General features: G+C 41.8%; 1 protein-coding gene across 1 annotated transcript; it reads left to right on the top strand.

The window, feature by feature from the left end:
* The first annotated feature begins 3,042 nt into the window (after nucleotides 1-3,042).
* LOC124864433 (transcription factor 20-like) lies at nucleotides 3,043-22,702 on the top strand. The gene is made up of 6 exons (XM_047359211.1): nucleotides 3,043-3,720; nucleotides 7,508-15,366; nucleotides 15,868-15,961; nucleotides 16,058-16,121; nucleotides 16,235-16,332; nucleotides 21,258-22,702. The coding sequence occupies exons 2-6, from the start codon at nucleotides 8,464-8,466 to the stop codon at nucleotides 21,272-21,274; spliced, it is 7,176 nt and encodes a 2,391-aa protein (XP_047215167.1). The 5' UTR covers nucleotides 3,043-3,720; nucleotides 7,508-8,463; the 3' UTR covers nucleotides 21,275-22,702.
* Nucleotides 22,703-25,034: the final 2,332 nt, after the last annotated feature.

Genomic DNA, 25,034 nt, shown 5'->3' with positions numbered 1-25,034 from the left:
AAACTGACTGCATCATCTGTTCACCTGTTTGCCTGGTAAGGAAACTGCGGGGGGTCCAGCAGGGGCCTGTGATGTCCTTCCGTTGCTTTAACACCAGTCGCTCAAAGGATTTCATGACCACAGACGTCAGAGCAACAGGTAGTCATTTATTCCTGTGATGGTGCGTCACCAGATATGAGACATTATCAGTTGTTTTTATTTGCTTGAAGTTTTTATGTAATCAAGACAAAACCTACCCACCCAAAAACAAGCTTCCAAGCATGCATGCCTTGGATGACATCACAAAATTCAATTCAATTCAGTTTATTTATATAGCACCAATTCACAACACATGTTGTCTCAAGGCACTTCTCAACAGTCAGGTACATACATTCCAATTAATCATAACCATTGAACAGTGCAGTTAGATTCAGTTATTTATTCAAATTGGATAAAAGTTTTTCCGTCTAAAGAAACCCAGCAGATTGCATCCAGTCAGTGACTTGCAGCATTCACTCCTCCTGGATGAACATGTAGAGACAGTGGACAGTCACTGGCATTGACTATGAAGCAATCCCTCATACTGAGCATGCATGTAGCGACAGTGGAGAGGAAAAACTCCCTTTTAACAGGAAGAAACCTCCAGCAGAACCAGGCTCAGTGTGAGCGGCCATCTGCCACGACCGACTGGGGGTTTGAGAGAACAGAGCAGAGACACAAAAAGAACAAAGAAGCACTGATCCAGGAGTACTTTCTATGGGAAGGAAAAGTAAATGTTAATGGATGTAGCTCCTTTAGTCATTTCACCTAGAAAGAAAGAACAGATAAACTCTGTGCCAGTTTTCAAAGACAGCACATATAATTAGTCACAGTAAAAGCTCAGTCAATCACCATGTCTAGGAGAGAGAAAGGGTTAAACACTAAAACACAGGGCCATGTGGATCATTGGTAGAGGGTGAGCATTAAGTTGTTGCCAGCAGAAGCTCGGACGATTCCCCTTTCCAGAAAGGTGTCACAGGTAGACACAGAGCCAGGCCAGATGTAGCTTCTAGGAAGAGAAAAGAGAGAACAAAGTTAAAAGCTGAAATAACAGCAAATAATGCAAAATTGGAGAGTAGTGTGAGAATGTAGCGAAGAGGGTGAAAGTGGTCATTATGTCCTCCAGCAGCCTAAGCCTATAGCAGCATAACTACACAGTTTCAGTTCAGATTATTTAGTTAAACGGCGCTTATTTTCAACAATGTCGTTTCAAGGAACCCCACAAAGGGTCCCACTGATGGTCATTGTTATACTAAAAACCACAAGGATTGGGATACCTCTCTCTGTCAGACTGATTATAACCATTGGAAAAGAGAAGGGGTTTATTGCATGTGTAATCCAGCATTTATATTGTAGACATAAAGAGAGACGGCAATGGGCATGCGCCAACTGCCTATATCAATCAGTGTTTGTGACACAACGCCATAGTGAGGCACAGCTATTCACTGCCTCATCTTGATTTTCTGCAGGCAAAAACCTTTTTTCTTAGATATTGTCTTTTATCTTTTTCCAAATCCTACTCTAGCCTTTTCTTTTAGTCCCGTCTCCTCCCCATATTGCCTTTGTATTTTATTTATGTTTCACTTAACGTGAAACATAAACCGATGTTAACCAGATAAAGTTCTGAAAATGATCATCGTCACTGTTTGCTTCAGCCAGAGTCAAACTCTGGCTCAAACGTGTAAAGTTGAAACCATTGCAATTCAAAAACATAAGAAACTTAATTGAAATGTGTTTTTAATGTTTAGTAATGCTAGCTGGTCATCTCAAATCACCTCTGCATCAGTTCATCTTTATGCTCACTTAATAATCCCATTTTGGATTGGCTTTTGTCAATTTGTCGCTTCTTTTTTTCAATTTTTTACCAATAAACAAACCATATCATACTCATGTGCTTTTATCGTTATGTATCAGGTTATTTCTCTTTGTGGTTTAGTATTTTGATGTATGATGGAGATAATAAAATGGTGCAAAAGTACTTTAAATTTTGAAACAAATAATTTAGCTGTTTTTCTTTATATTTTATTCATAAATGGCAAATCAGAAATTATTTATACCCAAATAACATATTTATAAATAAATAAATATTAAATGAAAAAAAAACTCAACTCGTTAAAGTTTTTTCCCTTCTTTCTTAAATTTTTTTATATTTATACATCATCCACTTTGAACTGCTCGGACAGGTGGGAGAATTTATAAAGGTGGGCAAAAATTCCCTGAAGACGTCAATTATGCCTCAACAAAGAGTACAGAAGTACAAATAGTGGAGGGGCAAAATCCCTCCTGTAATGTCATTGATCAACATACACATAGAGCAAAATTTGGGAGGAGAGTTGGGGGTAGGGTTTCAGGTGTGTCCTGACAACTGTGTACTTTGCGAAGCCCTGCTGTGGAAATCCATTCTTTATTCTATTTTTGAGTCACAGTCTGGTCACTGGTTAGAGTCAATTATGTCCATTTCTGATACATCTGTACTTCATCAGGTCACCGGAGTCATGCTCTGGCTCAAACATGTAAGGTTGGACCCCTTGCAGCCCATATGGAACCTGATTGCTTTTAAGCTATGTTGAAATCTGTCAAAGGTCTTTCATTTGCTATGGTTTACTAACATCAGCTGATCATCTCCATTCTTCTGCCTCTTGTGATGTCATCAACCCAAATACAAACAAAGCATGGTTCGATTTCTTCTTCTTCTTCTTCTGTATGCTTTCTAAAAATGCGGCAGCAGAAATCCATATTCCATTGCCCTGCTGTGTTTTTTGTCACTGACGTTTGTTAGTAATTTTTTTTTTTTTTTTCACTATCTCTAAGAGCTCCAACCTGTACACTGTAATTTTTCTCTGACGCATGCCCTGCTCATTACAGACATAACCTTCCTTTGGTCCCTCTCCATATTGTCTGTACCCTGGTGCCTTCATCAGGCTAATTCACTTTCACTTGACATGAAATATGAACAAAGGAGCAGTGGAAGCTGCGTGTTCATTTGAAGAAAAAAATCAATTTGTAGCATTGGTTTATTCTTTAGATTTTATGGCAGAAATACGCAAAGATCAATGAAAAAGCCAAAGCTTCATAGGAGGAGGGTGGTGGAGGGATGTGATGGAGAGAGATGACGGAGGGGGTGCAGGAATATGAGTGTGTATGCATTTTCAAGGCGGTCTTTCTGTTGCAAGAAAAAAAAAAACAGTCTAACAGGAAAACGAATATCTGGAGCTGCTGATGGAGGAATGGAGCTGCATTTCAGTGACGAGAAACGACGCCTGAAAAGTCTTCGCGCGTGAAAGGAAGCTTGAGAGAGAGATGTTTCGTTTTAGTTGGACATAGGTGGAAGCACCTCAGCGGTGTGTGAAAGAAGAGGGAGAGAGAGGGGAACAAGAGAGCGGAGGGGGCGGGGGTGTATGGACCTCGCTTGTTACGGGACCCACAGGCACCCCGATTGTGCTCCGCTCTCATCATTTCTGGAGGTGTAAGGACAAAAGAAAAGAAGAAGAAGAAGAAGAAGAAAAGGCCCTGGATCTGGGTGTCGTGACGGGGCCCCCGACTTCGCCGCCGCCGCTTGGTTCGGGGTTGTCTGGACTCGGAAGGCTAAGGGGAAAAGCGGCGGAGCGGTCCACTCTAGGCTGGGGTTTCCTGCCACAGCAGCGGGATTGTCACAAAACAGCCTTTCACTCTTCGAGGGGCCTTGTATTGCTGCGTTTCCAGGTATGCCTTCAGAGTGTTAGCTAGCCTTGTCTGCGGCTGACTTGCCTCTCCTCCGGGAAATGTTTGCTGTGTTTATTTAGGAGAAAATGTCAGACTGCGCGACGGCAGTTTTTGTAATGCAGTAGTCACGGCGGGTCTCCTGGTAGGAGACGTTATTTCTGCTGCTAGCTAACCTATTTACTGAGAGGCTCTGGTGATTTCCGAGGGAGTAACATCTGCACCTAATCACCTCTTCTCAGTAGCTGCTCATTTTTAGCCTTGCTTAACTATACGTGTATGTGTAAAGTTCTTGTAATAATATAAGAAATACAAATATCCAGACCCACAGAGATGCTATCGAGTGTTTCCATGTTCGCTAGCTCACAGTTTACGTGGCTAGCTCGCATATTTAATATGAGATATCTGAGGTGTTTTAGCTAGGGCTAACCTGACATGGCTAAAAGAGGCAACAGTACTACAAAGCTAATTGTAATGCATATTCCTTGCTGTCGGCTAATATGGAGCTGCTACATATGCAGTGCAAAAGCCCCCCCCAATGTGGTATTGATGGCAATATGACAAACCAAACAAACAAACAAACCAGAGCTAACGTTGGCTCATTCCTTGCAAAAACACTGCGTCTGCTTGCATCAATTAGGCAGCTCTGCTGGTGATTGACTGGCTAACAGACTGCACTGAGACAGCCAGTTTTTATTATTGCTGCACTGTTTGTGGGTTGTAAATGCTGCTGCCTGGTAGTACACAATGAAATATTTAGGGTTCCTACATAGTCTAGAAAAGTATGTATATGACGGGTGTTATCCAAGACTTTGTAAATCTGAAAAACCAGAATAGAAAATGGAAAACATTTATATTTACAGACTGTATTGCCTGTTCATTTGTCTTATAGACATATAACTGTATAAAAATGGGTTGTTCCATAAAGTGTGCTTAATTCATCCATCTGTTTGTCAGTTAGCACCTCCATCAATCAGTTCATCTATTCATCCATAAGATTTTGCATCTATTTGCACATTCATTTGTTTATCAACTATCCCTACATACATAGGTTGATAATTTATCAATTTTCTTCATCCTTCCTTTCACCACCCATCTATTTCTTTGACATTCATCCACTTTTTTCTCATTTTTCTCCATCCATCCATCCATCATTCTTTCAGTTTATTTATCCACTCCCGTCTATTTATCATCCATCCACTTTATCATTCATTGGAAAATAGATGATGAACAATTTCCAACAATCCATCCATTCATTTATAAATTTATCCTTTTTTTCATCAACCATCTCTTCATCCATCTATCCATCTGTCTGTCTCTCAGTCTGTCAAGCCATCAGTCCATTTCCTTAGTTTCTGGATTTTGAAGGTTCTGTTTATGGAGGTTATGACCACTGGATAAGTTTCTCCTATAAATTCAGACTGAAATGTTATATTTTTGCTTCAAGATGAGCCAAAAATAAACTGAGAACTCTGAGAGAACCATTGTCCTTCAAATTTGCTAAGTTGTTTTTGCTCGGGTTTGCAGCCCTTTCTGGCCCTGTTTTACTACCTTTGGGACTATTGACAGTTTTGCAATGCATTGGATAAGATAAGTTGAAAAGAGGCTTGTGCCACAAATGTCAATGAAGGATACTGGCCTTATTAAAAATTGATGCCAACCTGCATACAGCTATCTCCAAAAATAACAAAATAGTGTTTTGTTTTTTTTGTCTCAATATTAAATGTGTTTAATGGACTTAGATCTTTTACAAAGCTATTGGTTTACATAATAAAAGGGAGTGTTGTTGAGTGTTATTATAAACTGAATCCCCAACTTTTCTCTCTTACAATGTTTGCTATAGGCCACAGGAGACAGTTGGGGTTTGTATTGTTGATGCAAGAACAAATGTAATGCTCTCACATTGCATATTAAAATACAAGTACTATAATCCAGTACTCATATTAAATAAAGACCCCTAGATAAACATGAAATATACAGGGGTTGGACAATAAAACTGAAACACCTGGTTTTAGACCACAATAATTTATTGGTATGGTGTAGGGCCTCCTTTTGCGGCCAATACAGCATCAATTCGTCTTGGGAATGACATATACAAGTCCTGCACAGTGGTCAGAGGGATTTTAAGCCATTCTTCTTGCAGGATAGTGGCCAGGTCACTACGTGATCCTGGTGGAGGAAAACGTTTCCTGACTCGCTCCTCCAAAACACCCCAAAGTGGCTCAATAATATTTAGATCTGGTGACTGTACAGGCCATGGGAGATGTTCAACTTCACTTTCATGTTCATCAAACCAATCTTTCACCAGTCTTGCTGTGTATATTGGTGCATTGTCATCCTGATACACGACACCACCTTCAGGATACAATGTTTGAACCATTGGATGCACATGATCCTCAAGAATGGTTCGGTAGTCCTTGGCAGTGACGCGCCCATCTAGCACAAGTATTGGGCCAAGGGAATGCCATGATATGGCAGCCCAAACCATCACTGATCCACCCCCATACTTCACTCTGGGCATGCAACAGTCTGGGTGGTACGCTTCTTTGGGGCTTCTCCACACCGTAACTCTCCTGGATGTGGGGAAAACAGTAAAGGTGGACTCATCAGAGAACAATACATGTTTCACATTGTCCACAGCCCAAGATTTGTGCTCCTTGCACCATTGAAACCGACGTTTGGCATTGGCATAAGTGACCAAAGGTTTGGCTATAGCAGCCCGGTCGTGTATATTGACCCTGTGGAGCTCCTGACGGACAGTTCTGGTGGAAACAGGAGAGTTGAGGTGCACATTTAATTCTGCTGTGATTTGGGCAGCCGTGGTTTTATGTTTTTTGGATACAATCCGGGTTAGCACCCGAACATCCCTTTCAGACAGCTTCCTCTTGCGTCCACAGTTAATCCTGTTGGATGTGGTTCATCCTTCTTGGTGGTATGCTGACATTACCCTGGATACCGTGGCTCTTAATACATCACAAAGACTTGCTGTCTTGGTCACAGATGCGCCAGCAAGACGTGCACCAACAATTTGTCCTCTTTTGAACTCTGGTATGTCACCCATAATGTTGTGTGCATTTCAATATTTTGAGCAAAACTGTGCTCTTACCCTGCTAATTAAACCTTCACACTCTGCTCTTACTGGTGCAATGTGCAATCAATGAAGACTGGCTACCAGGCTGGTCCAATTTAGCCATGAAACCTCCCACACTAAAATGACACGTGTTTCAGTTTCATTGTCCAACCCCTGTATATTGACATAAATTTGTTTTGAAGTGCATTGTTGATATTTTAGGAGATGCACCAACTGTTTGACCAGAGATTGGAATTGGCAAATTTTCCCTTAATGATCGACTCTGATTGGGTGATTGTTGCATCAACGGTAGAAAAGTTGGACCCAACCACCCACCCCCCAATTCCTCCTGACTGCTCTAGGATAGAAATTTTTTTTATACAATAAATAAAATCAAATGTTAATAATTGTAAGATTTACTACATTTCCTGTTGAATTACAATTTACAACCTCGAACAAAGAGCCAGCTGCATGTTTTTTCGTATGTGATGTGGTTCAAATTGCTCCAAGTCTGAATCTGCAGGTCAGATCTCAGTAAAGTCTGGCAATTTGTATCGGCCAAGAAAGGCATTATCCGTGCAACTCTAGAAGTGGTCAAAGTAAAATAATCTCTTATTTAAATTCATATCAAAACATTTCTATTAGTAATTCATTGAAAACTGAGAATGTTACAGTTGGTATTTCCTTTGACCTGTCTTTTTATTTTATTTTTTCTTCTAGAACAACATCGGATGGAAACAAATGTATGTGAGTGGATTTACTGAAAAAATGAACTGGAATTGATGGAATCTGAAGTGCAATAAATGGATTACCCTTATTTTGAAAAACTGCCATGGATCTATTTAAAGTTAAATGACGGTTGACAAAGAACAGCAAAAGTGAATGCTGAAGACGCTGGGGGGCACCGAGAGCAGTCTGAATACAGACAGAAAAAAAGAGTCCAGAAAAAGGGTCCAAATGCATATAAAGACCAAATGAGTGCAAGAAACATTTCCTCTGTCATCCAACAGCTGACCAGAATATCCATGGAGACTTTGCCTATTGGAATGATTAGCGAGGATCTCCATTTAGACGTCTTGATTCTCTTCGGTGGATTTTTATGCCACACAGATGTGAGTCAGATCCACAGAAACTCACACACAAAGAGAAGCTAAAGTATCACTGCAACAGAGCGCCTCGTGTGTGTCTTTTGAGACATTTTTTAAAAGTTTGTTTGAATTTTTACTTTTCGATTGCAACATTTGTGGAACTTATCCATATGAAGACATTTGAAGTTGAATATCTCTGCTGGTGATGTGGAAGTCAATGATATCACTTTGGCAGTGCCAAACGACTTTTGCGTTTTAGAAATGAACTTTTGCTTCTCTGCATGTCTCTTTAAAAAAGGCTTTGGAGACTAGCAAACGACATACAGTCACACTGAACTTGAACTATTTTTTAGGATTTTGGACATTCTCTGGTCACTGTTAAAATCATCAACAGTTCAACAATTTACCCTAAAGATTTTGACATCTGTGATATCAATGTATAGTTTTTGCCTTTTCTTGTTTTCCTGCCAGGCTGTAGACTCTCTTCATGGTTACTGCTATAAGCCTGCCAGTTTTTCAGTCTGAATCATTCCCTGCTATAGAGACTTACAGATATTTCCTTTTTTTAATCTGAAATTGGCGGACAAAATGCAGAATTTCTCCAACAGCCCAGCTCCACCCACAATACCTCCTGGATTCAGCGGGAGGAGTGTTGGCGGATCGCCGTATCCCCCTCAGTCAGTGGAGCCCCAGATCTCTCCGAGAATGACGGAAGATTACGTAGGGATGCAGCAGCAGAGCATTCACAGAGGCCCCCAACACCCGAGTCAAGCCAGCCACCTGCTTGCATATGGCGCAAGAAACAGAGGAGCTTTGGAGCCACCGCCAACACAGGGTAACGTCCACACCGGCAACAATAACAACCCCTACAGGAAGGAGGTTATGGATTATTATTTTTCAATGGGTGGAAAAGACAGACACAGGAGGGGAGGTATGGGTTACGGGGGAGGTTTCGGGTATTCCAGTATTGATGGACATATACCTCACCAGTATCGACATCCTGGATCCGGTTCTGCTACGTCATCTGGCCTGATGTCCCCTTACCCAGTGGATTATGGCTCTACTGCCGGTTCAGTGGCAACTGCAGGAGCCTTCTCTCCTTCTCATCAATACAATATGAATCAGAACCCTGTGATGCAGACAGTTCCAGGTTCTCAAATGCAACAGCGCCAGCACGGACAAAGCTTTCCTCCTGTCCACAATACGCAGCAGCAAAGAACCTACCAACACTCTGGGCATAGGATGACCCCACAGTACCCTCATTACTCTCCACAGGGGGGAGCGTCCACAGGGTCGTCTGGAATGTACAGCCCACCTCTGCAGAGATATCTGGATGGAGCTGCAAACGCCAGCTTTGATCCTAAAGTCAACAGTTCCCCAAATGTCAATGCTAGCTCCAATTCTATTGCTGCTAATAATAATAATGTTGGGACTATGGAGAATGTTCAGCAGAGTTACCCAGCTTCGAATTACTCTGGATATCTCCCAAAGTCTCATTCACTTCACAAGCAAGCCACACTACAGCACAGAAACTCGCAGCATAGTTTAGGGGTAGGTTATGACGGTTCTCTGAAAATGCCTCACCAGGGTCCATCTTCAGGTGCTGTTTATGCTAAACATCATCAAGCCTCCAACCCAAGTATAGCTCAACCATCCTCCCAAGAAATAGCTAAATCCCCTATGCATTCTAATGCGCAGCAGACTCAAATGAACCAAAACTTTAGCCCGATATCCAACCCCTCCCCTGCTGCCTCTGCAGTTCATTCCCCCAGCTGTAGCTCTTCTCCTTCCCCTCTAATGGGGGTCTCTGAGGCACTTGGAAATGCTTCAAATCAAGTTCCTCCTATGTCAAGCACCCGTAGCAGCCACGGCCATGGTAGGCTATTGCACGCCGCACCTCAGTTAAGTCCTACACCCAACTCGAACAGCAGTATCAGTAGTTGTGGCAGCAGTGGCAGCCAAAAAGCTCACAGCCTGAGTGCAGTCGGAGGGAGCAGTCTACCTCCAGTGGGTCGAACTAAAATGAGCCAGGGATCCCGAGAGGAAGGCTCCTCTGTTTATTCCACTTCCTCTGTTGACAGAATGCAGGATGCCGGCCTGAATAGTCTCAATGCCTTGAGCTCCCAAGTAGCCAATTTACCAAACACAGTTCAGCACATGCTCCTTACTGACACAGTTTTCTCGCATAAGAAGAGAGACGGGGGGCAAACGCCACAGGCAGCACACTGCGTGCCCCCATCGCAACCCAGGAGTCGGAACTTAAGCGCAGCCTCAAGCAGTAGCACAGTCAAAGACATAAGGACGGGTGACGGGGCTGAGGAAGACTCTTCTTTGATGCCCACCGGAGCACCATTGGGGACCAAAGTGGAGCGAGAAGAGCAGCTGTCTGAGGGGGAGCATGGGAGAGTGAGGCAAGTGAGCGGTGCGAGCACTGGGTCAGAAGCAACAGGCTATAATCCAACCCAAACACAAACTGGACAGGCCTGTAATGTTAAAAGAGTTGTCCTTGATACACATTCAAAAGAAGCATCAGTCACAGAAACTAAAACAAAAGAAACTAACACTCCTTCATCAGCAGCATCACTATCCTCTGAGGGTGGCCTGACTCTACATTCAGCACCTCCAGTTTCGTCATCCCCCTCCTCCTCCAGTATTCTTCCTGCCACAGCACAGAATTGTGTCCCAGAAACTGGTTTGGCATACAATGACCACAGAGGTAGGGAAATTAAAAAGGAAAATGAAGTAGCAGCTGAAAAAACACAGAAGGTCAGCAGCCAAATGCAACAAGATGGAGGAGTCAGTGCAAAAAATGGCCAGGAGAAGGAAAGTATGTTTCACTCTGAATTGCACAGTAAGAAGAAGAAAGAAAAACAGGCATCAGAGGAACAGCAGAATGTTAGTAGTGTTGGTGTGATTGTTTCAAGTCACACTGACAAAAGTAGGCATCCCCAAGACAACTGTGTAGAAGAGAAAGTGTCACTCTCTTATTTAAAAGAGGCAAGCAGTCATAATGGGGAGGATGGTGTAGATCTTAGTCTGTATTCGTCCCATCATCAAAAGTCAAACAGTGGGAGATCTCAGAATCCTCCCCAGCCTGCTTCACATAAATACAGCTACTCAGAATCCACATATGGCTCAGATATGTCTATGAAAAACAGAGCAAGGGCCAGTTCAGCTTCTGTAATGGAAACAAACCCCAGATACATTGGGTACCAGCACTCACAAACTGGTTACGTTCCTGTGCATCCAAAAGATGGATCTGGTTCTGTTGCCGAGACCCTGATGAAGAAAGGTCATGGGGCGGGGTCTAAAGCTCAGGAAGAGAACTCACAGATGCAGCAATTCCCGAGTCTCCTGCAAGAGGTTCTTCAGGGTTACAATTTAGATAGACGTTATGGTAGACCAGAGCAGACATTCCCTGCACGCCATCAAGCCCCACAGCAGTTTCCAACCAGACATTCACTTGGCATGACTGAGGGTACACGGATACACAGTGGAGTACCTGAGGCTTCATCTTATTCAGCTCAAATTGGTAAGCCCACAAATCAGAAACATGGAAGTGACCCAGATTTTACAGATACTCAGTCCTTAGTCAAATCAGAGGTCTCCAATCCAAAAAGTCTTCAAAATGCTGAAAAACCCAACATGGGCCATTTAACACAGACTGCAGATTCTCAGCAACCCCCAGCTAAACACATCAACTTATCTGACTACTCTATGCCACAGAGAAAAACACTATCCAATGTACAGGAGCTCTTGTTGCAAGAGCCTGAAATGTTAACTCTCACTTCTAAAACCGAGCCTCAGAAGTCAGCGGGTTCCATAGTAGCCAAGTCAGAACGGCGAACCGTCATCTGCGATGTGTCGCCGAACCGGCGTGGCACACCAGAAAGGGAGGGGGAAAGAGAAAGGGAACGGGAGAAAAGTCAGAGCGGAGCCTCAGTGATTCAGCAACCATTTTCTTCACCGGAAGCACCCAGTGATCTCAGTAAAAAGGATGTTGGAGAAAAACGAGTGGTGAAAATAGAAACTGTTTCCAAAGAGGCTGGAAATTCACAAACTGAGAATCATGGCAGTGAATCTGAGGTGGAGTATCATTCCAAAACTTCTCATTTGTCAAGTGGAGTGAGTGCTGACCCCTACAGGCGAGGCACTGTCGATATATCTCCCATGCCCTCCCACCCTGTGAGCATGACTGCTATGTCATCACCAACAAGGCATCATTCATATCTCCATGGAGTCGATCTGTCATCTGGCAGCAGCGGTACATTTCCTGGATATCAATATAGAGACTCGAGAGAAGACGTGATGTCACGCAGGAATCTGCACTTTCCTTCTCACCATCCCTTCCACCATTTAGCATCTCAATCCACCAGTAAGCTCCAAATGTACCCACACCCACGTGGCCCACCTCATCCTTCTCAAGACATGAGTGAATGGCTAAAGGCCATAAACAGGCCTCCAAAGGAGATGATGATGCAGCAGGGAACTTCTCCTGGGAGACACAAGGTTAACCAATCAGAGCAGAGACAGCGACTGATTCCGCCGGCTGACATGCAAGTTGAACACACAAACAAATCTCAGTCAGTGCATCATCAGAATCCTTACTATGATATAAAAATGTGGGAGTCGACAAATCCTGGAAGAGAGGGCGCTCGATTGATGGAGGGAGATTCCTACTATAGAGCACAACCTCCTCCACTTCCTGCCTCTACTCCTGTAGCTTCACAGAGCCACGCTGTGACTCAAATGACTCACGGCCACAATGCTGTCAAACTCGAAGCATCCAAAGGAGCCACAGAAGAGGCCAAACACCCCTGCCCACCTCCCCCACCCATCTCCTCTAAACCTTCTACAGAAACCAACACCACACAGGTGCAGCGTCCGACAAAAGCCGGAGGTTCCGGAGACACAAACCCTCTAATATTAAGAAGAAGGGTTCGCTCTTTTATCTCTCCCATTCCTGCAAAAAGACTGCACCAGGACACACCTCAGCAGAGAGCCGCTACAAACTCTCATCACTCCCCTGGAGCTCGGTCAGAGCCCAGCCATCACAATGACGATGACTCATCCAACCCAGAAGTGCCGTGTCCTCGGCTCTCCTCCCCACAGCCAGGTGAGAACACCTTCATACAACCACTGTCTCCATCAGGTGGTAACACTAAGGTTTTGGCTGCCAGAAAAGGGCGAGGCTTAAAACTGGAGGCAATAGTGCAGAAAATCACCCCAAATATTAAAAGGCCAACAGGCCCCACTGATGATGAATCAAATCATTACCCTGGTTTCTTGCACTCAGAAATACCTATATTTAATGAGTCACAGGACCAAGACTTGGCACATTTCCCCAGAGTTGCAGGAGGGGAGGATAGTTACATGGATGAAAGTCATTCATTAAATAACATGATTCCATTCAGAGGAGTTGATGAAAGTGGGTCTTTACCACCATCTTCCTTCCCATGTGAATCCCATCAGACATCTCAAGTCAAGCAGCAAGATTTCGACTTTGGGTTGGGGACCTCTGTGGTATCTGCATCTGGTGACAAGGAAGACTTTGCTTTGCTCGGACCATTACCTCCTCCCCCACCTCTTCCCCGCCCGGTCCAGGGTTCTCCTCCATCTTCGTCTGCCTTGTCAGACATTCAGCATTTTACAAACACTTACCAGCAGCTTGAGACACGAAGGGGAGAGCAGTCTGCTGCTAACCTCCTTCGACAAAAACTCCAAGAATCTGGCATGGGATTTGAGGATTACCCTAACAGTGAGTACTACGGGACCACCCTGCCCCACCAAGGCCACATGCTGAACAGACAACATCAGATGTCCTCTGGACGGTCCAGTCTGTCACCGACAGACTCAAAGCCATTAGAGAATGTTGTGCCCAAGGGCTATTTCCCTTCTGGCAAGAAGAAGGGCAGGCCAGTTGGAAGCGTGAATAAGCAAAAACGGGCTCAAATCCAAGTCCCGGTGCAGGTCCAGGCTCAAGCCCAACCACAGAGCACAGCTCTAAGCGATCCCCCGGCTCCAACCACTCCAACTCCGTCAACCCCAGCACCTGCCTCCACCCCACCAGCAACACAGCCTCCCAGCAGCACTTCAACACCCCCTGCACCAACTCTGTCAGAAAATGCAAACACCCCCCCTATAGCCCCTCCTGTTCTGACCCAGGTGGTAAAAGCTGATGTTGAGAGTGAGGACACGCAGCTGGAAATTGAGGTGAAACAGGTGCGACGCAGACGCAGAGGTGCAAAAGTTGATAATGAACAGCTAGAAGCTAGGGGGCAGCAGAGGAGGAGGAGGAGAGCGCCGGTAGCCACCGCACCACCAGTGTCTAAAGATGAGCCAGATCCACCTTTAGGGGCAGGGGGTAGTTTTGGCTCAAGCAGAGGTTTCACAGATCCAAACAGAAAAGGCCTGTTCATTCCTCACATACATGTGGAGAAACAAATACCTGAGATTGGAGCAGTGTGCACCATTGTGAATGCTGAGGATGACAAGATGAAAGGAGAGCGCAGTGCAGCGGGGGGAAAAGCAGGAGGTGGTGGAATTGATTCGCTCCTGCCCTCAGCTCTTTCCTCTCAGTTATCTCGGAGAGACAGAGAGTCGGAGAAAAGGGAGATGGATGAGGTGGAGACCACGCTTCAGTCGGGCAAAGCACTTCCTTCATCTGGCTATGTCGTTACAGGGCCTGTGATCACAGAGACCAATCACTCTGGCCGCCTGCTATGCTGCCTGTGTCAGAAATGGGCAAACTACAAACATCTCGGAGATCTCTACGGGCCGTACTATCCAGCTGAATATGCCGCAAAGCTCCCCAAGAACCAGCCCCAGATCAGACAGTGTCAGGCCACCACGGGCCCAAACAAAACTGGACCAAATTTAGACACGAACACTTTGAGTACACTCCAAGTCACACAAACACGGCTTGCTCAGTTCAACAAGCCCTCATCTGAGAACAACAATTGCAGCTCAAACCCAGGAGACAGAACTGCCTCCACGGCTGTGACAGAGGAGATGATGATGATGATGCATATGCCTGGAAAGCTCAGTAACCCTAACCCTGTTAAAACACCTTTGACCCGGGATAAAAACTCTGATATCCGACCTATCCCTGAGCTTAAGAAAGAGCCAGACCTCGAAAGCGATCAGCAGCAGGCACAGAAGCAGCCACAGCAGCTGACAGATGACACTCAGCAGCGACCTCAGCACAGAAAGCTGACCTCACATCCCCGTTTTAAAAGGCGGCACAAGTCCAGCGAGGATTCCCCCAGGATGGTGCCATCCAACAGTAAGGCTTCCCTGCCCTTTCAGCCCCCTCCACCTGCATTGGACTCTCTGGGACCCTTGGCACAACTCGCACAGCTGCCACAGATGCCCATGGACCCAGAGGAGCTGTGGGTGCATGAAGGATGTATAGTGTGGACAAGTGGAGTGTACCTAGTCAATGGGAGACTGTACGGCCTGCAGGAGGCACTAGATGGTGCCAGAGAAACAGTGAGTGCCAGTTGTATTTGTTTTGCTTTCTTTTGTGTCAGGATTGGTTTGATTTGTTCTTTTTTTTAACGTATTTCATAGGGTTCCTATAAATTCTTTGATATCAGGTATAATTATGCAAGATAAAAATCAGAATTTCTGAAAAATGAATGGGCATTTTAGTTTAACTTATATTTAAATAACATCTTTTTTCCTTTTAACCTCCTCATTTAGTTTTTGTCCGTGTCCGTCCAAGTGTTTCAGATATTGAAATAGAATTGATTCAAAGGCCAAAAAAGCAGCAAAAATGTTTTTTTGAAGATTTCTGCAACATACTGAATATTTAACATAACCAGGGTGAACTTGGATGGTAAGAATGTTAATAAAGCTACTGAAAAATGTTGAGACTTCAGTGTGGAAAAGTGATATATTTATAGAAACCTGATTTAAGTTCTATGAATTTGTTAAGTAATGTTAGCCTCTGAGAGGTTTTATTATTTTTCTTCTGCGTTCATTCATCAGAGCTGCTCGTTCTGTGAGATGGTCGGCTCGATGCTGGGCTGCTACAGTAAAGGCTGCACACTCCGCTACCACTATCTGTGTGCTATCGAAGCAGGTGAGGAGGTGCATGTAATACAGCCTCTCTCTGTTGTTTTCTACAGCACCGTGGTGTTTTTACAAAAAATATTGGTATCATTTGTCTTTTACTTAGACTGTTCTCTGAATGAAGATAACTTCTCGCTAAGGTGCCCGAAGCACAAGGTAAAGAAGGAGAGGTTCGTTTTTCTTTGCCTAGTTCACTGAACCATTTATTTATAATATACCTACCTGTTGAAAACTGACCAAACCCCCTGTTTTCTTTATCTCTTTTCATCTCCTATTAAACCAGTTTGCCCAGAGCATCCGGCCAGCCAAGTCAGTGTTTGTGGAGCAGTCAGAAAGAGGCTGAGGGCAACCTGGAGAAAGAAGAGCAGGATTTGGGGAGCTGTAAGTCATAAACTAATTTGTAGATTTTCTTAGGCAGATTGTGGCTCAGATTCAGACCCAAACAGAGAGTTATTCGGCTCCAATGAGTTACTACATTTGAAAAGATAAATTATTTCAACCTTTCTCTGTTTTCTCACATTTTCGGTAATCTGTTTTAAGCAGCGCAGCTTCCCTAAGCTTTATGATAGTTGTAGTACTGTGTGGGTGACGTCTGAACTCCTGCAGATTCTTGTGAACACAAGGATAGAAGCCAGAGCAAAGACACAGAAGCCTAGGAAAAGAAAGGACAGTAGAGGCCAGGCATACTCCTAGATGTTCATCTTTCCTGAGGCTTAAGGAAAAATCACCTACCTCAATCTGACAACAATTTCAACCTATAATCTTTTCAGCAATCATAGCCACTAAAATCTGAACCACAAAAAAAATACATGGCTGCCCCTATATTTTGGGTCAAGATGTGTAATAAGCATTAAAATCGATGTATCTTTTTGCTTTATAGCAAATGTCATTCGATCATCTAAAACGGTCTTCTTTTATCTTCTTACATGTGTTTCTCTTTCTGAATAAGCCTTAAATCAGGTGAAGTTTTTACATTAATCCGACCTTAAATTTGAGTACATTTATTCATTTAAAAAATACTCTGAGTTAAGAAATTGTTACCCACAGTTATTGGTACCTCTAAAAATCACTTTGAAATAAATAGAACTGCAGGAATTTTTAAAATGAGAGTTTCTAGGAACTTCTGATTAGTAACCCATGACTTTCTGTTTCCCTGGGGTATAAACATGACGTAACACAAGGCCCATTTATTAACCAGTGCCACTAGGCTGCATGAGGACTGATATTTATCTTGTCACCGTGCAGAATGAGGAATGTAAGCCAGTAAAAGCCTGCTATTACTGAACCAAAGCAGAGTGGCATCTTGGGATCACCAGATCTCCATAGCAACGATTAGACACTATCTAAACACCAATCTGTCGAGTGATGCCAAAAAAACATTTTCCGTCCTACCATTACAAACATAAAAATAGGGAGTTTGCTAAATGCTACTGAGATTTAAACTGGGACTATGTGGTTTGGTAAAATGAGACTACAATTGAGCTTTTTGATGAAACTCTGCAGGTGGGTTTGGTGACAACAAAAGATAAAAAGGTGGAAAAGCACCCCTTGCTAAATGTGAAGTGTGGTTGAAGATCTATGATACTGTGGGTCTGTTTCTCTTCAAAAGTCATGGGAACCTTTTCAGAGTGAAACTTTTGATAAATTCTTTGAAATGCAGGAACATTTTTAAAACTTTTTCTGCACTCATTCAGTAAACTAAAAATGGCCCATCGTTGAATCTTTTAGCACGATGATGATCCAAAGCTTATGGTTAAACTGACCCAGAAATGGTTTAGTTCTATGGAAGACCTGTGTATTCAGTCTTCTTCTACAACACAAGGTTAAAGCACACAAAGTGCTGTGCTGTTGGCAAAAGGGGTTTGTATCCTCAGTGAATTAAAAAAACACTATTTTTATTTTTCCATTGCCTTCTTTCGCCACTAAATAAATGTATTCAAATTAAAGGTTGAATTTAAAAAACATTTTTGGGTGTAAAATCATGCTTTTGTAGTAAAATTTTTTTTTTTTTTTTTTTAGACTTAATCACCAGATACTTTCACATGCACCTTACGCAAAAACAGAGCGCAGGACTTCAAGACTCGTTTTAAGTGTTGTTCTTGAACAAAATAACAGTGATGTCTGGCAAGCCATGCAGCAAAAAAATAGCACAATTTCCTTATTTTTGTTTTCTTAGACTGGTTCATAGGTCATCCTCCCAAACTATATAATTCAGCACAGTGGCGCATGAGCCACACTCTTGTTTATACTCCTGCTCTCCTTACCTTTGAGCTGTACTCCTGTCGCCCGCTGTCACTTCCTCCCCCTCAGATTCAAGCCAACCAGACTCCATGGAAACTGATACACATACAGTATAGCTGCCTTTTAATCGGGGTGGATCCCTTTTGTTTCTTTTAGCTTTAAACTGTCTTTCAGCTGTTTTAAATTACTAAAAGAAAAAAAATCTGAACGTTTTAAACTGTAGTCAGTAATTCTTATGTACTTTCCCTTTCAAATGTATCCAGACCTGTTGGACTTTTCCACACCATGTGACAGCCACAGACCTTAATGTATTTGGCAGAAACACAGAGTGGTGTGGATTTGGGAGCTGGAAGGAAGGGGTTACGTAGTTTTTGTTGAGGATCAGTATTTAGCCCCCCAATGCGCTATCTTGTAGCACCACCTTTTGGGGTATGTACCTAACAGCCTTCTACATCTAAAGATGGAGATTTAGTTAGTCAAGTTTATTTAATCAAGGACAGCACATAAGACAATGTTACATGATAAAACAATGCAGCCATTGTTTTGTACAAAGGTTTTCTGTCAAGCTCAATTAGGCTGTATGAAAAACATCTGATGAAGATCAGTTTTCTTTTAAAGTCAAGCCATGGGTTCCCAGTTGGATTCAGGAGTGGATTTTGACTTTTTCATTATAACAGTACCCTGAATATTCTTTGATCTAAACCAGTGTTTCCTAACCTTTGTTCTAAGGGCTCTCCTTCCTCAGCCAACAAAGAAGGAAATTCTTGGTAAAATGTACTAAGTTATTTTTCTTTCTACCTTGAGCTTTCATTCCTCTGTCTAGGGATCAAATGTCAGGATGTAGCAGATGTTAAAGGCTTATTTTTCCTGTGACAAGCTTAATTGTCTTACATGCATTTAAGACTGAATTAGAAAATAACCAGAAATCAGCCATTCTGAGCTTATGACAGCTTGTTGTTTGATCATCTAAAACAGGATTTTGTTTTCTCTCTTTGAATTAGCTGAATATCAGGTGAGTTCATCAGGGGTTTTTTTCTCCTGAGTGTGATATGTCTTTTACAGACCCAAGTCTGTAAAACCAGGATTCATTTCCTAATCAATAAATTAATTTCTCAAATTATGATGCAAATGTAATTGACATGTCTGTTGTGTTCCCCTCCGCACTGATTTGACCAAGATGCACTAAGATGCATGCCTGAACCCCTGTGGCACACACACATACACACACAACCCCACTTTATATTCAGCTGTGTTGCTGGCCTTGAAATGCGTTTCTTGCTTGTTACTCCAATTTATAAATATTGTTTAATTTGGGACATTGCATCTGCAAGTTGGTGTCAGCGTAATCCAGTATTTAAAAGGCATTACACTGAGTTACAGAACACCATTTTAATTATAAATTTGATGGAAACTGATATAGCATCCAGTTTTCTGAAGATGTTAAAATTTGTTTCCAAATGATCAATTTTAGGCCCTGATTTATTTTCCATTTTTATTAATAGCTTTAGGAAGAATGTCTTCAGCTAAAGTGCCTCTTTATGCAGATGACAACATGCTTTACTTAGTTGGCGCTGCTCTGAGGCAAAATGTTACTGAGCTTCAAGTTGGCTTTAAGCTGCTGCATGACTTAAGGTTGCTTCTAATTGTGACGAAAACTAAATAGATGTTTTCCAGACGTAAAACACAATTCCTAGACAATGTTGCTATTTCTACCCTAGGAGGAGTGCTCATCCAGAGAGTACCATTCTACAAATATTTAAGAAATTTGCCAGATGATGGCCTCTCTTTTTCCTCGATTTTATTTATCAGTCGGGACAAAAACTTGTTTAGGCTGCATTAGTTGATTTTGGTATTATCTATATGCAGGCTGCTTTCCCCACATTTCATTATTTGGATCTTGTGAGACATTTCTCTTTGTTTTATAGCCTTATGCCAATGCCTCATTGTGTGGCTTCTTATCTGGGTTTGGGGACAAAGTTTTACTCCCCTAATATTTAAGTTGTTGGTAAGCACTTGGTATGTTATACGATCTTTGAGCTGGCCTCTCTTCAACGTTTCCAGAATATTTTCTAACTTGGAATAATTCTGTTCTTATTTTGCATCTTGGTTGTGGGATAATCTTCTGAATACAATAAAATGTAATGATTTAGACTCTCTAATTTTAAAGCTTTTTTTAAGCCTTCTGTTACTATATGTTACAACTGCTTTCTTTAAGCTGGACATCGTTGCTGTATTATGCTTAGCCGCCTCCCTGACTGAACTGACGCACTACTTAAGAGCCTTTTCCAAGGAAACGTGAACATGTGGCCGGGTAGGAAGCTGAAATCAGGTCCACAACTTTCTGAAGTACACTACGTTTCCCATCAAGCCACAATGGTAGCTATGTTTAAGGCCAATAGATCCCCTACAAGAACTAGGAACTTAGTTCCCTCTACCAGGGCTGCAAGACCAGCATGCCATCATTGTTTTAGCAGCTGTGGTTTGGGAGTTTGTGCAGCTAGTTCCTCACACATCCACAGTGCAGAACGTTTTTTCTTGGGTGGTTTCCGACAACTGTCATGAACAAATGCTGCAGTGGGGGGGATCTATGAGTGCTTACTAAGAGGTCTGCACCGGAGTTCTTGTGAAGTGTGAAATGTCTTGGTCACTTTATTCTTCTCTTCAACCTCAGTAAAAGGGTGCAAGAAAGTGAAAGATGTCTTAATGTCCAGTCTTGTTTAGCCTCTAACAGGTTTTGTTCCAGGAACGCCCCATCTTTAGCTCCATCGACCCTGCACAGCTTCCTTGTCCCTGCTGAAGAAAGTCATCCCTACATACGTGCCATCACCATGTTTTACCATTTTCAAATTTTACTATTTTTAATGTATTTCAATATTGAACATCATCATTGTCCTCCAACTTCACAATAATGCTCTTTGTGTTGGTCTTTTGCATAACATCCCAATAGAATACATTCCGGTTTGATTATGTAATGGAGCAAAATGTGGAAAAGTTCATAGTGTGAATACTTTTGGATGGTGCTCAATAGAATCATTGTGACTGATAATTATTGTTTCTTCTCGTAGGGTACCTTGGAGAGTAGGACATTGGCAAAATGTGAAGAGACTGGACTGTGTTTCATCGAGGCGAACGACTAAAGGGAATGTACAATTTCTCAAACTGAATCAGCATTTTTTGCATTTACAGGACAACAGAGAAAAAGAAACATTTTTACCAGAGTCATTGCTTGTTACTTAAAAGCAGAAACACAGAAACAACACAGAGGAACTTAGCTGAGAGAAAAAGACAGAAAAAACAAACTACAGTGATCAAAGCGGGACAAAATGAGACGTCGACTGACGGAGGAATTAAAGCAGCTTTGTTGTAAAGAACAAAAGTGACAGACTTCTAGGCTTGTTTTGATTTTCCAGGCAACCTTAAAATGTTAAACTCTTAGTTATCATTTTCTGCGTCATCCTTTACCTTTTTATCTTTTGTTGGCTTTATGGGGGTTGTAGTGGGAACAAGTTGGGTGTCAAGCCCAGAAAGTGAACTGGGAGAGTTGGTGTCATTTTACCAGTTAGTATTTTATGTTACGGTATTAGGATGATCACACTTATTACTTTAGTCCTCATTATTTTGTATCCTCATCAGTATTTACTTACGACAATGAAATGGATGTATCCGACTTTATATTCAGTCTGCACCTGAGTTCGATTTTTATTTTTTTATACTTCTTCTTTCCCTATTCCCGGAGAAGGAAGAGCCAGAGCGTCTGATGTCTGGAATGTCAGGGTCGAGTTTGCCACAAAGACATTATTGCCTTGGAGAGTGGACATCTGTTGCCTTTAAAAAACAAAAGAAAAAAAAACAAGTTTTGAATGAGTGAGGATTGTGTGTTTGTGTGTGTGTGAGGAAAAAAATGCTGATATTTGATTCCATTTTCTGGTCCTTTTTGAGAAGTGTTCTTATTTTTCATCACAGGGGTTTTTACGGTACAGATAGTATTCATTAAAAAGATCCGATGGACAGTCTTATTTTTCAAGAACAAAACGTTCATAATGTGCAAAGAGAAAGACTTGTAAGAGGAGGTGATAACACTATGGACTGATGCTTGTTTGCCGTCTTTAACTGGAAGACCGATGGAAGGACAGGACACAGAGGAGCTTTCGTACGTTGGTGAAACGTTTGATTCAAACGGCACGCGTCAGTTCTGCAGAATGAGATGGATCTGAACTTTGGAGACGTCACGCTAGTGGCCATCTGTCCTGACCAACCGCAAGTGAGCCTAACCATGTACTTTTGAGAGGTTTCCCACTTCAGTGAAGCAGCGGCAAATGAATTGGAAGATGCGAAATCCATTGCCATCAGATTTCAAAGTGAGTCATACATGGTGTTGTCTTTATTACTTTTTATTGTTCTTGTACAAAAAAAAGGTCAATCGGAAAGACAGTTACACTATCAAAACCATGCTGTATTAGAAACCTGTCAATATGTATATGAATTATGAATACACTTAAAAATGCTTCAACATTGTTTCTCTTCTTAATTTTCTGATTTTGGGGTATTTTGTAGTGGTGAAACCAGCTGTCTGACAGCGTTTTGCTTGGATTTTCACATTGTGTTCATGCATATTCAGGTTTTTTCTTTGGCAGCTCCAGACCAATGGGCTGCTTCATACCCCCATTTCCTACCTCCACATTCCCTTTGATAGAAAATTTGTTCAAATCATCAATTATTAAAGCAGGTAAGAAATGTCCCCCTGGTGTGTATAAAATGATGAAAAATTCAAGTAGTGAACAACCCAAACTACAAATAGCGATAAGGGGAATGTGACCAGTAGCCTTCTTTGTCAGATCTTCACATACGTTATTTTTTTTTCTCTTGATCCATGACTTAATCTTTTCAGTTGACAGGGAGAGTCTGTTTCACACGGTTACACCCTGTACAGAAGGCACCTTTGAGTCTAAAACCTGTTGTAGCAAGTCTAGGATGGGTATTCACAGAGGTGTTTCAGGCAGTAATTAAACAGCCCTACACTGACAGATTGAAGAAAGAAAACAATGGTAGGTCTTGAAAGACCATCCCAGGCTCTAGTTTAATGCTCACTTCCTTGTTCACCAAATGATCTGGAAACCACAATACTACAAAAACATGGTATATGATAGCTGTATATATTTTTTCGTTTTTAAAATTAATGCTGTTTGATTCCACAATGACATATTAGGCCCAGTGTTTAACTTTCTAGTCGTTAATACATCTTTTTTTTTTGGGTAATTGGAACAGCGCCAAGTCTTTAACATTGTACAAGGTTGGATCATAAAAGTGACTTGTGAACCATTTCTTTAATAATTGGTCATTATTCTCCTGAAAGAGACTACTCCTTTTCGGTTTTTGTGGTAGAATTCATTTGATTTTTATTTGAAATGCCATTTTTGCTTAGTCTCTTTCTTATTCGCAAAGCAAGAATATTGCTTTTAGTTGGCCTGTAGTCCTGGGAAGTTTTTCCATGTTTTTGCCATTTTGGATCATGGCTCTCACATTGGTTTGTTGGAGTCCCGAAGCCTTAGAAATATGGAGAGCCGTTTCATTCAAAATTAAATAAATAAATACTGCTATTGATAAATTATTAATAAATATTCCATGAAATAAGTAAATATCCCCATGATATAAAACAAAATTATGTTAAAAGAATTTTTTATCTTGTTCTATTTAATTTACTTAAAGATTTATTTATTTCATAATGCAGTTTTATTTTGTGACACTTATTTCGTAAAGCTACTTTACATATTTCAGTGACTTTTACTTTTTAACCCTGTTTTTTCATTTTAAGCTCTTTTTATTCTTATATTCAAATGAGGGGGTGGAGTTTTATCTGCTGGACGGCGCTAGGACAGCAGGGCCGAGCTCAATTCGTAGCTGAGGCCGGCAGAAGACGGCATGGCGGAGGGCGCCAGGGGATTCCGTGAGGATGCCAGAAGGTGCCAGACCGGCCGTAGCAGCCTGCCACGGTGGTTGTTGCTGTTTTTGTGGAAGCTGTTTGTGCAATAAGTCTTTGTCATTCTTTCAGCACGTCATACACACATATAGTGCTATTTATTTCCCATCTCAAGTAAATGCAGCCATCTTATGTTATGGGTCTATCGCTGTTTATTAAATAAAAACCATGCCGTCTTCTGCTGGCCACAGCCACAAATTGAGCTCGGCCGTGTTGTTCCAGCGCCGCCCAGCAGATAAAACTCTGCCCCCTCATTTGAATATAAGAACATGAAATAAAAAGAGCTTAAAATGAAAAACGGGGTCAAAAGTAAAAGTCACTGATAAACGTAAAGTAGCTTTACAAAATAAAACTGCATTATTAAATAAATCTTTAAATAAATAAAATAATATCAAAATTTCTTTTAACATAATTATTTTGTTTTATTTCATGGAATATTAATTTATCAATAGCAGTATTTATTTATTTATTTATTTTTGAATGAAACGGCTCTCCATGTAGAAATGTCTTTGTAGCACCTTCCAGACTGATGGATGTCATTGACTTTCTTTCACATTTGTTCTTGAACTTCTTTAGGTCAAGACCTGATCTCCTTTTCATCTACTTCATGTTGTCGGACGGGTTCTATTTCATGAGCTCTTGATTCTACAGGGCAGGCAGTACTAAAGGCCTAGATGTGTCAACTGAAATTGAAGTCAGCTCCAAATATTTTCCATTATTGAATGTAATTATCTGAAAACAGTTTTTTGTATTTACTTGGGTTATCTTAACATTTAAATGTGACATAAAAGTATAAGACAAAAAAAAAAAATTGGTAAGCTAACACTTTTTCATGGAACTGTACATAAGTGAGCCTCTGTCAAGT

This window comes from Girardinichthys multiradiatus, chromosome Y, assembly GCF_021462225.1.
Source record: "Girardinichthys multiradiatus isolate DD_20200921_A chromosome Y, DD_fGirMul_XY1, whole genome shotgun sequence".
In the NCBI taxonomy this organism is placed as follows: domain Eukaryota; kingdom Metazoa; phylum Chordata; class Actinopteri; order Cyprinodontiformes; family Goodeidae; genus Girardinichthys; species Girardinichthys multiradiatus.
Note: the sequence above shows the minus strand (reverse complement) of the source record. Positions and strands in the feature narration are given on the sequence as shown.

Bases quoted from the DNA above. Each gene is read 5' to 3' on its own strand.
- LOC124864433 (XM_047359211.1), top strand. From the start codon at position 8,464: ATGCAGAATTTCTCCAACAGCCCAGCTCCACCCACAATACCTCCTGGA. The intron at 15,962-16,057 runs GTGAGGAGGTGC...TCTTTTACTTAG, and splicing joins TCTGTGTGCTATCGAAGCAG to ACTGTTCTCTGAATGAAGAT. The intron at 16,122-16,234 runs GTTCGTTTTTCT...CTATTAAACCAG, and splicing joins CACAAGGTAAAGAAGGAGAG to TTTGCCCAGAGCATCCGGCC.